The 13,460-nt window shown below is 38.8% G+C and overlaps 1 protein-coding gene across 2 annotated transcripts in view; it reads right to left on the reverse strand.

Moving 5' to 3' along the window:
• ROR2 (receptor tyrosine kinase like orphan receptor 2) overlaps positions 1 to 13,460 on the reverse strand; it is a 159,253-nt gene that overhangs the window by 12,880 nt on the left and 132,913 nt on the right. For both annotated transcript variants that reach the window (XM_074570399.1, XM_074570400.1), the window contains exon 5: positions 30 to 157. In XM_074570399.1, the coding sequence (XP_074426500.1) occupies positions 30 to 157 (128 nt within the window). The remainder of the gene's footprint in view (positions 1 to 29; positions 158 to 13,460) is intronic.

Raw genomic sequence — 13,460 nt, forward strand, 5'->3', positions numbered from 1 at the left:
TGCCCTGCTACAGAGATATATAAGCTTACCAGTAATTCGGTTTTCAATTTCCCCTTGCATCTGGAGGGAGTCCACATAAATGGTCCTGTTTCCAATGATTCGTGCACACGCAATTCCCCTGTATGGCTGACAGAACCCATCTTCATGGTAATCTTCTCTGCAAAAGACAGGTTAGGATTTTATAAGCAGCAGTCTAGCTGTCCCCAAAAATTTTTTGCAAAATATATTCTTATAAAAGGAGAAAACCCCTAAAGACTGTAAACCTGAAATTGTTCCGTTACCCAGGTGCAGCTTTCTCCTCCCATTCTCTCTACGCCACCTTAGAAGCATAAATGAGGCACCCTGTAAGTAGTTAATTAGAGAAAGAAGTAAACCAAATCCCAAGATTAATTTAAAAATCACATGCTAATAGTAATGGGATTTGACAGATGAATCTATTAAAAAGCTGTTAGATTGAGACAGCAACATAGATCTTGTTAGATCTAGCTGCACCCAGTGCAATTAAGCAAACAGTTGGTTCTCTTCCCCCACCTCTCTCTCCATTTCTTCATTTCCTGTAGCAAACAGCAGAGGAGACATTGCCAAGCTTTAATTAAAACACAAAATAATTTTGAACTCTGAATTAAATAAACAGAATAAAAAGTAACACAGGTTTTAACCTCTTTTCCTGTTCTCTCTAGCCAGAGTCAATGCCAAATTCCTCTTCTAACATGTATTTTAATACATTTTTCAATTCAGTGAGGTTTTGGGCCAAATTTTACTCCCTTACATCAACATAAATATTTTGGCATAAAAGCACTAGACTAAAGGCTCAGTGGTTCAACACATCATCCCTAAAGCCCTGGTAGATAATACAGACCTGATCCATAGATCTTAACTGTCTGAGCACTGAAAAGGGGCTTCAGAATGAGAGCTCTCTCAGAGTTAATATCTAGTATGTTGTGTATTTCCTCTGGCATGGCACAGCCTCTGTGCTAGGATTCACTAGCGTGATGGATTCACATCATGCCATCCACTGCATAATGGACCAAAAAAGGCTTAAAACATAATCTAGAAAACCATGATTCTAGACTAACCTAATCCTAGGACACCCGAAAGTTTAATCGGCTTTTGTAACTTAACAGTCACTTGAAAAGTCTAAGGTACCTCTCCCATACCAGTGATTTTCGAAATATTACTTCAATACTCTTCTGCACTTTGTACTGTATTATCTTTGGATATCAATATCTGTTCTGTCACCCATGTTTCCACTTCTCTTACAAATACGTTCACCCTTCCTTCACATGACACATGAGCAGGACAAAACTGTCAGTGCATATGTGTAAACCCACATAACTTCAGCTGGGCCAAATTGGCATGAAAACCTGCTGCCTAACAGCAGCTAGCCATGCTGAGCACACCACCCAACACCTAAGCAGTGCTGAGTGCAGATCGTTATTTCCAATATCTTATTCTGTCTTAGGAACCTCAGTCTGTCTCCCTGATAAAGCTCATCTCTTCAGGGAAATGTTACCACTATTTCTTAAAGTATTAACTCTTTGGCAGTGGAAGGTTGGACAGAACCATCCATACAGTGTAGCCAAAAGCTGGAACCATTGATCACCACTCGAGCAGCATGTGTCCCTTTCCTCCCAGAAAGAAGACAGGAGGTTAAGGTCCTGCCTTAACCTGACTCAGTCCGTCACACAGCTGCTAGAAACGGTGATAAGAAGTGTCTCGTGAAGTTGTTGTTGGCCTTTATTTCCCATCACAGTATGATCGTTAAATATTCATAAAGCAACATTTTGTCTACAAACTCTGAAACAAGTTCTGCTTCCACAAAGATACGTAAGTTTTTGATTATAGTGGATAAAGTCAAGGAGGAGTCTTTCAGGATCAGTTAATTTCTGCAGTGAATTCTTTCACTCCCATAACAAAACCTTTAATTTTACAACAATTGAATCATGCCCGAAGGGACAAAAATATCAAAGCACCTTTTCTGTGCCTGTTTCATGATCCTTGACCACCTCACTAGGAAGTCAGCAATTCCCATAAGGAACTCAATGAGTATGAAACCCCTATTTGACCTTCTTCTCAAGAGTAAATTCATACCCCTATCCTGCAGAACAAAGTCAGCAATGTATCTAACTGAAACCGTACATCACACTTCAACTCTCAGTGCAGGGCTATCTTGCCAGCACAAAAAAACCAAAACCAAACCAAAAACCCCCCACCAAACCTCTATAAAAAACAGCACTTCAAACAGCATGGGTTTGGTGTCAAAACCAGTGTGATCTCTTACTTAGCTCAGTTTATTTATTTCTGTCAAGAACTTCTAAATACAGCTTAGATACCATATATACACACATATGCTTCCCTCTCCCATGTTATAGTCAACTGCTGATTAAACTAAACTGGATATGACCATTACCATGGATGCAAGCAAAATTAAACAGTAACCTGATGTCAGATGCTCTGGTAGAACCCGGGCTGTTATTCTACATGCATCTTTGCCAGGTCAGGGAACTCAGTGAGTACAGTTTGAATACTACTAGTGATCAAGGGGACAAAATTACATTAGTCTTCTTAGGAAAACAGTTGATTTCAACAAAGCTGCAGAAGTGACAGCAGTTAAATCTCCTTACAGATTACTCTTTCCTTTGGCTACATGTGAACTCAGCGCATGGTAAAACATCTACAGCAAAAAGCAAGCTGGGGGGAATCTAGTAAAGCAGCACAGAAGCAGCATCATGCTCAGTTCAAACAGGAGTTTTTGGAACCACGTGTGGCTTTGATTTGTGTTCCAAACCATATGCCAACAATTTAGTTGCTGATCAGAGCAAGAGTTAAAAGCTGTTGAAAATAGGCAGAAATACTGACTCTTCAATTTCCTGCTGCTTGAGCTGTAAAGTCTGCTGTGATCAAGAACCCTGGTAAAAACAGAAATCTGACTCCACAGGAGTAATCCAGAAGAGTTAAATTTGTTTCACTTGCAGAAATCCTACAAGCTAACCGCCATAGGTACTTTTCTACCTTTCTTCTTTATTGTTTCTTTCTGAATGCTTCAAGGTGGCATAACTTTTTCTCACTAGTGATTTTCTTCCATTTTTACATAACTAAAAACAGAGTCAGAGACATCCTATGTGTTGAACTTATTTTTTCACCTTTGTTGGAGGGGAGTCTCAAACACAGTGCACCTGGAACATGAATTTTCTGACAACTCGATTAGAGTGGATGTAATGTATATTCTCCTACTGAGAGAACTCTCCTCTCAACTACTTGTCAGATGTTTGACCAGAGTTAGGATTTAAAAATTAAATGGTAAAGAATCTGTAAAGACAGACCTTCTATTCCTAGAACTGCAACTTCCATTTTTTAGGATAAACGCCATTAGTTTTCCAGGCCCATAAGGTCATCTTCTGCCAGAACATAAAAGTTAAGAACTAGCCTTTCTAATATAAAGCTAAGCAGGAGAACCTTTTATTTTGGGCATGCACAAGTAAAACCAAAACACTGATACTTCTTTTATGTACAATGTGGGGTGTCTCTAATATTGACCAGATTTTCCAGGTCTGGAAACATCTTGAAGAACCAAGCACTGATAAGAGATTTACAAGTTCCTTATCACACATGCACTGCACCATCTGATTAAACACAGCATGCCTTCAGGTTTGTGGGCAGAAGTCTGTATGAAATGGAGAATTAAGCAAACAAGCAATGTAGAAGAAAGATACAGATTCAGTGGCATGCTGCCAGTTGACTCTCCTCCCACTGACAGAAACCATAATTTCCAGGGACATCTGTGTCTACAAAGGAAGAACTAGAAGAACCAGGTGCCTCTGAATAGCAATAAACTCAGCATGCATAAATAGGAATATGCCTAGGTGGAGGTCATGCAAGACTTCCATAAGGTAGATATCTCCTCTAGAAGCATATGGAGAGATTTCTAGGCGTACTGCATGTGCTGCAAAAACATACTGAACATCGCCATCCCCGCTCTTGTGTTAAGCATTACTTTAATTTCACATGTGACACAGAAAGAATACTGAACAAAAGCCTACAAAAGAAAATACCTAGGAAACAAAGAGGCTTTTTTTAACGGAAAATCTGAAATGCTGAAAGAATACGTCTGGGCACAATACACTGTATGATAGCTATGTAACACAATCTATTGTATGCAACTGGCACAGCTGAACAGTCCAGAGGGCATATGAAACAAAAAAAGTCCCAGTAAATAAAAGGCAACCATGGAAACTCTGTTCAGTACTAAAATCACCTTGTGAAGTACATAAGTCTGATGATAGCTTTCAGTATGTATTTGGTGCCCCTGAAAACATAGCGAGTGCAGACCTAGTAGTTTTGCTGAAAAGTAGAGAAAACACATGAAGGCGTAACAATCTTTAGCAAGGGTTGGTGAAGGGAGCTGAGAGTTACTAGATATTTATTTGCTAGTAAGATACCTTTTCTTCTGATTTCATCCCAGAAACTTAACTTATAAAGAAAATAGAAACTTGTAGGTTAAAACTATTTTCCTGAAAATAGAAAAGGTGCAACAATGGATCAGCCATCAAAAGAAACTCAGAAATCCTCCACAAAACTCAGAAAGAAAAACTGTTCTGAATGGATACATTAAAAAACCCAACTAATTTAACAATAACATACCAACCTACCCTTGTAATAAAATGCACAAAAATGTTATTTAAAACTATAATTTGAGAACACTTTATTTTAATATATTTAAATAATAAATTTAGAAGTTATTTGGAGGTATACTTCCTCAGCTTACACTTTACCAAAGTAAACAATACTAAGCCAATTCATAGAATATAATGTAATATTCCTGAAGTTAGTTTTAAAAAAGATAGTAGAAACTGTGTTACAGCAATTTCCTGCAAGCAAACTAAATGCAGTTAAAATTTCCTATAAATTTTCCCACAACAAACAATGAACTTGAAGTTTTGACTCTCTTTCATCTTGTCCAGTGATTAAACAGCTTTTAAATAAAAAATGTTAAATACTAAGAGAGGATATTAGTACTCCCCTTCATATTCCATTACAAGTGGAGTTTCAAAGCAAGGAAAAATGCACAGAAAACCACAGTTAGTGACAGATGAAGGAAAGGACAAATTATTTATATCATCTTTTTTGCTATGGGTAGATAAATGCAACGTTTGGTATATGCTCACTCATCTTGAAGGAAAATCTCAGAGTTTTTGATAGCTACAGCTTGAAAACTGATGGCAGAAGCCGCGTAAAGCAGACAGTTATAATCAACAGTAAGATCACAGAGAAAAGGACAGGCATCGTATTTCAGATTCTGAGTTTACTCAGCCTGGTGTGTGGCTACTTCATAAACATAGAGCACACAAGTTAAATGACCTGCAATACAAAGAATTAAAGGAATAAAGGGTTTACGTTTAATCAAACAGAAGCAAATAACTCTGACTTGTGAAATGGGCATTATAAAGGGCTACACTAAAAAAATCAGGATTTTCTGTTTTTAATGTACATATGTATTTATGGTTTGTTTATACTGCATCTCAAAATCAAGACCTCTTACAATCTGGCCTTACAGCCCTTGTAATTTGTTACCCTTACTCTTAACATGTATCATATCGTAATGCCAGGGAGTGAACTCAACTCACAAGGGGATCACTTTTCAATGGCTAAAATGAGTTCATGTCTCCAAATACTCACTCCCTCCCACTGAAACAGGTCACAGAGAAGATCTGAGAGGAGGGAAACATACTGCCCTTGTCATATGCCATATGACATCTATAAAATTTGCCTCCTGTCAAAAATGTAGTGAACTTATATTAATGTTACTATAGAAAAATACCTGATACTTTCCGGTCAGGTTTGTATATTTATATATGTATTTGTGTATTTATATATGTATATATTTGTATATTTATATTCCCTTTCAGGGAAAATATCAAATAAAACACTCAATTTCTCGTGTCACCATGAATTAGAATTTGTCAAGAGTGTTGTCATTTAAAGTAAAGGTTACAATAGGCGATAAAATTGCTTCTTCTCATAGGCCGCCTGTTGTGGACAGGAGATCAATGGAAGTTTTACTACTGACATTCAAGGCAACAGGACTGGAGTATAAATAGTATAAATATTTGATGGAGGAAAACAATGGGATTTTTCAAAACCAGTATTGCCTGAACTATTACTGTTCATCCGTTGAGAAGGGTTGGGCTAATGCCAGGTGCTCCTGACATCGCCCATAACTTCTGCCCATATAGGGCAGAAATTCAGTACTACGCATAAATAGGTTGGAGGTTTTAGCGAAGTTTCCAAAACCCAGGTGTACAGGAAAACCTCAAAAAAACTCAACCCACAAACCATAAAACACCAAAAAGCCCACACTTGCACATCTGTGTCCTGCCTGCTGAAGCCAAGGATGGCAGGGACAACTTTAGTGCTGCATTGGTGAAGTTGCCTGGATGGAGGCACCCTGTGCCTGCGTCTTGGGAGAAGGGCACAGGCTTCCTGCCCTGTCTGTTTCCATGCTCTAAACAAACAGTTTCATTCTCTGACCAAAGGTTTATCTGCAAATAACCCACCTTTCCGGCACTTAAAATCATTTGTTTGCACATCTTTACCCACGTCTAAAGATCAGCACTCCTGGGATATCAGAAAATACCCATTGAACCCATGGGTTAACACCTCAAAGACAGACTTCAGTAAAATAGAAGAGGGATGTAAAAACTTTTCATATACACTAAAGGAATGTAATAAATAGTATCAGAAAAGAAGGAGAGTCTAGTGTTAAAAAGTCAAAAACTAACAGGCAGGGGAATTTGTATGAATAGTCATAGCTCAGTTGAAGTCAATGGACCTATGACAATTTACACTCACCAGGGATATGGCCCATGAATTTTGCTACCAGATGCTCATCGAGTGTAACAACAGATCCCAAAAGCAAGATTCCCTTAAGTCTAGCATACAACTCAGATAAATATTAAAAAAAAGCCTTTACTTTTATGTTTTTATCTGAAAAGTAGCACATAACAGAATCCCTAAAAGCAAGTACTTAAAGTCACATTTACTGAACAGAGCGATTGTCCTGCATTTGATTTGAATGTTTATCTGCCAGCTCCTAAAAAAGCATGTTGTGAACTGAAACTCCAGATTCAATATCTAAGATCAGCAAAAAATAACAGTTGATCTTTATTTTACTGATTCTACTAAATGATAAATTTCTTAATGTTAATCATAGGATTTGACATACCTTTTTAAGCCAGGTATAAAGTAATTCATTGAAATGTCACTAGTAAAAACACAGCTGCAAATTCACTTAGTGTTTGTCACAAACTAGAGAAACCTAAGTTGTTTGTCAAAGAGCAACTTGCAAACAACAACCTTATTTTTAGCCTTTTGCAGTTATTTCCACAAGGGATTATAAAATCAGTATTTTTAAACACAAAATTCATGCTCCAAAGTCGGTCTTTAAAACATAGTCCAAATAACGTTTTAAACATATATTCCGATGTAACCATGAAAGGAGGATTCTTTTAATGCAATGTATTTTAAAAGCATTTAAACAAAAGACACAGGGAGAACATCAATAAGGTTTAAGCATATAATTATCAACCAAATTGTTCCACTCACTAGGCATTGTCATAAGCGGCTGTCAGCTCTCCTAGCTGAGCTGTGTCCTTGCTAAAAGATATCACATTCAATTATTGAAGTGGATGAAATCACCGCAGAATGATTGCTTTTGTTTCTTTCACAGAATCATCAATCCTATAACGATACCCAGCACGGCCCTCACCAGCAAAGAAGTAAGAAAGAACCGAACTTATAAATAACTGTGTCAGGATGCTCATTAGATAACACTACATGCTGCTGTGGTTTCATGGTATCACAGGCATTCACATACTTGTTATTGCTTTACATATTTAGAAAAGTTTTCAGAGTAACCAAAGCTGTTGCTGTTCCCAAGTACAGTAATCACGGACAGAAGTATAGACATGGGTGGCAGGATGGATCTTGCTACAGTAACCTGTGTAAAACAGTCAAAGAAGTAAAGCTAAACAAGGACATCTAAGTCTGCAAGGAACAGAGGTTTGTTCCTGAAGGTATAACCAGCCATAATCCTCTGATTACTACACGTAACTTCAAACAGATTATTAATATTACTTCTACCTACGAACTCTCTCTTTCAATTTACTCAATGACATTTTGTAAATTCTCCCTCAGCTTTCACAGGTGTCAGCGTGTTTGGATGAAATATTGAGATCAGGTGAGTCAGCTGGCAAACCAGGGAAGGCTGCAGGTCTGTTTTGCTGAGTGTCAGATATTTTTAACAGAAACATCTCTGTTACGACCAGGGTTACGGGAAAATTGGGAAAAAAACCCCAACCCTTCAAAAAACGAATTTCAACATATGGGAACACAGGCCTCATCATGCAGCATTCCAGCTTCTCGCTCACCAAAGGAATCATTATGAGTCTCCCTCCCCACCCCTTTTTTTAAAGGCAAGTTATCCCTCTCAGAGTGTTACAACTGTCTAACAAATTGTCTCCCTCTGACACTCTGAAGGAAAAAAAACAGGGCTAATGAGCCCTCTGAAGAGCCTCAGACAAGCAGTTCCCTATTCCCCCAGCTGCCAGAGGAAAGCAAAATTCTTCTTTGCTTTTATCCTTCCTTCTCCTGCCATGTCACCCTGAGTAAGTACACACAGGTCAGCTCCAAAAAGGTCTTGGAAAGTTCACCAGCTGAAAATGTTATTATAATTGCTGTTGTATCCAGGTAGCAATAAAACTGGTAGGGGGCATCCCAGGCAGGGCTTCAGCAATGGGGCTGCCAGTCCCCTGGGGTCAGCTTAGAGGATGGAGGGCTCTACCTGGGCTACGCTGAAGGAGGGATGTGACTGAGAGGGCGGAGCTAAGAGGCCATGTTGACTGCCCAGGGGGATGAGAAAGCCATCGAGGTGAGAAAGAAGGAGCAAGGGCAGCTTTGATGTCTGTGATGCCATAGGAGGGAGGGAGGGATATCAGGGCTCAACAAGGGGGCTGCTTCGGGGATAGGTGTCCCTTTTTATGCCTGGGAGTGGGTGAGAGAAGGGCAGCCTGATCTTGCCTAGCACAACCCTCAACGCCCCTCCTTAAAAGCCACCCAGGAATAAGCATGATATAATAAATTCTTTAAAAAAAAAAAATCCTTCAAGTTTTCAGGTAGATAGTCATGCATTGTGATTCACCTACACAGGCAGATTTTTATGCTGAAATAGAAATTTTATTGTTATTGTTTAAAATCCATTGATGGATTTTTATACGTATGCCAGGAAGACAGGTAGGAGATAGAAAGTCTAGAAAGAAAAGAAGACTAAGGAAGCATCTTCAAAAATAGCCAGTTATGTAAATCCAAATAGAAGGGGTCATTTCACGAAAGACAAAGGAATAATTTAAAACAAAAAACTAAATCCTATGGAAGTGCCTCAAGCTTTCTGTTTGTTTTTGGTTTTCTTTTTTCTTTTTATTTTAATTGAATGATGGAAAATATAAGTTTTCTGTAAAATGCTTCCTAGCTTTTTGGTAGAGGTTAAAAAGCTAAGACTTTTTTGTGAAAAAAAAAAAATGCTTAAAACCCATTATTAATTAAAAATTATTTAAGAATTAAAAATGTTTTAACTAACCATGTCATTAAAAATGCAATCACTTATTAAAAGTATCTGAACAAATGAAAAAATTAAAATAACTACTAGTATAATTTTTTTCTATCTTCTTTTTTTTTAACATATCAAAGGCAGGTTTTCTATTTCAGCTAACACAGAGATTATACACCTGATAGCAGAGAGCTTTGTAAACCAGCCAGAAATTATCATAGCATCATCTATAAATTGCTTACATAATTATATGTACATGCAAGTGTTCATATTCAAAGTCTTTCATAGAACATTTTTATTAAAACTACAGAAACAGCAACTGTTTATAACCTTGTAACACTGGAGGGTTAGTTTCACAGTAATCTTTGCAGTCTTAACGAAAAATTAGTGTATTCCGTTTATCAGAAAACCCCAGCATCAACTAAATTACTTCATTAAAAACGTCTAAGCAACAATATTAAATACTTGTTAGATTTTATATTGCTTTTTATAGATAAGTATGAACTACTTATTCTACGCAATGTTACAGAAAGTTACAGTTTGTGAATACTTCCCAATGTTAGAGGCTGTTTTCACAGCTACTCTTAACTTTGTAGAACTTATTTTAGCTGAAATTTTCCACCGTTCAAAGATTATTTTTTTTTTAATTAAAGAAATGGTTCATGTATTTCAAAAGATGAGGTAAGAGAAAATTACCATTTTTCTCTTTGGAAAAAAAAAAATTAGACCAAAAAAACCCAAAACCACTACCAGGAAAAGGAGCAGCCATTTTGTTGTGATGCTACCATGTTCTCCTGATTTTGAGCAGACACCTGACACTTGCTGGAACACAGCTTTTGCTGTTCCCATGAAACACTACCCAAATTTGTCCAGCCTTTACGTCGTTTCCATCTTCATGTGCTCAGTGCAGCCTACGAGAATGTAGCTGATACATTCTCCAAAGACTCTGTCTACAGCAAGCTTTGCAGATGTGAGAAAATAAAACTGCTTGGCACCCTTATCAGGGCTAGTGCTTAAGGTTAATTGAGGCAATAGTATGAGGAGTTTGCTGAGGGCCCAGCAGGACAGGGGCTATCAAAGTGGGAGGAAGAGGCAGGTCAGGGATGTATGAAGGGGCTACCACCAGGACAGCAACAGTCCTCCAAAACCTGGATCAAAAACCCAATGTTTTTGGTGTCTCACCATTTCTTTCTGTCAATAGATGAGTAAGTATATATCTCCTCTTCTGGGCTGGTCTGTACTGAAGACAGCAGGCTATTATTAGTGCTATCCGCTTGTGAGCTGGCTCCAGCAACAAATGTCTGGGTGGTGCGGCTAAGGAATCCAGAACTCATGAAATAATTTTGGTGTATCATCATAATGCCACGTAATAGGATTGTTGATTTTTTCCAAATTAGGAAAATTAGCTTTTTCTGTGCAGGAAATTCTATGCCAGTTTCAATACAAAGCCTCTGGAGTTCTCAAGAACTGAAATTAAACAGGCACTCTTCTACTTCAGCCACTGGAAGAGGGTAGAAACCAACAAACTTTGGCTCTGCAGCTATCCTTTGTTAGGGCTGGGGGCACAGCACCCTGAATCACCCAAAACTGCTGGGATGCCTGGGTATCCACCCAGCCCTCATGTAATCCTGAATGATAATTTCCCCTTACTTTTCTTCCTTTGGACTTAAAGCCACTTACTGAATCTTTATCAGACCTCATTTCCAAAGACTTATCTCTTCTTGTTTTTATTTTTTTCAGTGTATAACCAACTAATGGCTGAATGTTACATTTTTTAATTTAAATCTTTGCACACTATAATAGTGGACACTGCTTTGTATCTCAGGCAAAGCAAAATAGTTCGCATTCCAAAATCAGAGTTATAATTTGTTTTTAGATGCCACACACACAGTGCTACGCAAACATTATTAGCTTGAGAGGCAGTGAATGGCAATTGTACCATCACCGCAGCTCTGTAAATTAGCCTAATCGGGTTTTATATTAATAAACTCTTCATGAATCAAAACATGTAGAAAACTCAGTTGGGAAATCAAATGCTTCTCCAAGTTTAGCATTTCATCGTTCAGTTCTTAATGCTTGAAAACTGTGATCCTGTATATACTGATATAACTGTCAGTCTGAATGACAGAGAATTTAAAAGTACAGTGATCACCCATTGCACAATCTTCCTGAGTGCCTGAGTCTTGGAACTATTGGTTTAGTAATACACTTGTGCTTTTCTCTCTTCTTAATCTAATGCTGAAATAAAAAATATGTAGCTAAAATTTGTTAACCTCTGAGGTTGTCTTTTCCACATTAATTACCAAACACAGCATGAACATGCTACCTTGCAGCTACCAAGAAGAAATGGGGAATATCGCCACAGCAACTCAGAGTCAAAAAGCAGCTGCAGTTTTAGCTTAGTTAACACAGTGCACTCACAAGCATGCTTTTGTTCTAAGTTTCAGGTTCCTGTGTAATTTAGCAGATCTTACAGCCCAGAATATGTTTTTATGCAACATGTAATGTTTTATGGTTTAACTCGATCTTAAGGGTCTTTTTCTATGTAAATGATTCTATGATTTTATGTAATAAACTATAATCTATTGCAGAAGAAAGTAAAAAGACAGTCTGCACTCCTTCTGTTGAAAGCATAGAAGATTTGTCACTATGTGAAACAACATTTTCTTATGCTGCTTGCTGCTGAGACAGACTCCTCTCTGGAGGAAAAACAGACTCTCTCTATTTTGGGGATTGAGGTAACGTTGCATGTGGCCTTTGGGGAGGTATAAGGTGCTCTGGGTGAAGAAATAACTGAATGGCAGGGCTCAAGGAGTTGTGGTGAATGGGGCTACAACTGGCTGGTGGTCAGTTGCCAGCAGTGTTCCTCAGAGTTCAACTCCAGGGCCAGTTCAGTTCAATATTTTTATCAATGATCTGGAGACAGGAGTCAAATGCACAGTTGGTAAGTTTGCTGCTGATAGTAAACTGAGAGGTGCTATTGACTCTCTTGAGGGACAAAAGATCACTTGCAGAGGGATCTAAATAGCATTGGACAATCATCAATGGCATGAAATTTAACAAGACCAAATGACAGCTTTTGCACCTGGGACAGAAGAACACCAGACAAAAGCAGAGAGGACTGGCTGGAGAGCAGCCCTGCAGAAAGGGATCTTGGGGTGTTGGTTGACACTAAGCTCAATATGAGCCAGCAGTGTGCCCTGGCAGCCAAGAGGGCAAACTGCATCCTGGGGTACATCAAACACAGCATAACCAGCTGGTCAAAAGAGGTGATTATCCCATTGTATTTAGCCTTGCGGCGGCCTCACCTTGAGCACTGTGTGCGGTTCTGGGCCCCACAATTTAAAAAGGTTACTTTTTCAAGGTTAAGGTACTTGAATGCATCCAGAGGAAGGCAACAAAACTGGTGGAAGGGCTGGAAGGCATGGGGAGTGGCTGAGTCTCTGAGCTTGTCTCGTTTGGAGACAAGAAGGCTGAGTGGTGACTTCTTTGCTCTCTACAGCTTCCTGAGGAGGGGAAGAGGAGAAGGAGATGGTGATCTGTTCTGCCTTGTATCCAGTGACAGGACATGTGGGAATGGTTCAAAGCTGCATCAGGGGAGGTTTAGACTGGACATTAGGAAGCAGTTCTTTACCAAGAGGGTGGTCAAACACTGGAACGGTCTTCCCAGAAAGGTGGCCAATGCCCCAAGCCTGTGAGTGTCTTAAAAAGAGGCATTCGGACAATGCCCTTCATAACAGGCTTTAACTTTTGGTCAGCCCTGAAGCAGTCAGGCAGTTGGACTAGATGATTGTTGTAGGTCTCAGCCAAGGGGAACCATTCCATTCCATTCTATCCCATTCCATCTCTACTCACTGTT

This window comes from Larus michahellis, chromosome Z, assembly GCF_964199755.1.
Source record: "Larus michahellis chromosome Z, bLarMic1.1, whole genome shotgun sequence".
Classification (NCBI taxonomy): domain Eukaryota; kingdom Metazoa; phylum Chordata; class Aves; order Charadriiformes; family Laridae; genus Larus; species Larus michahellis.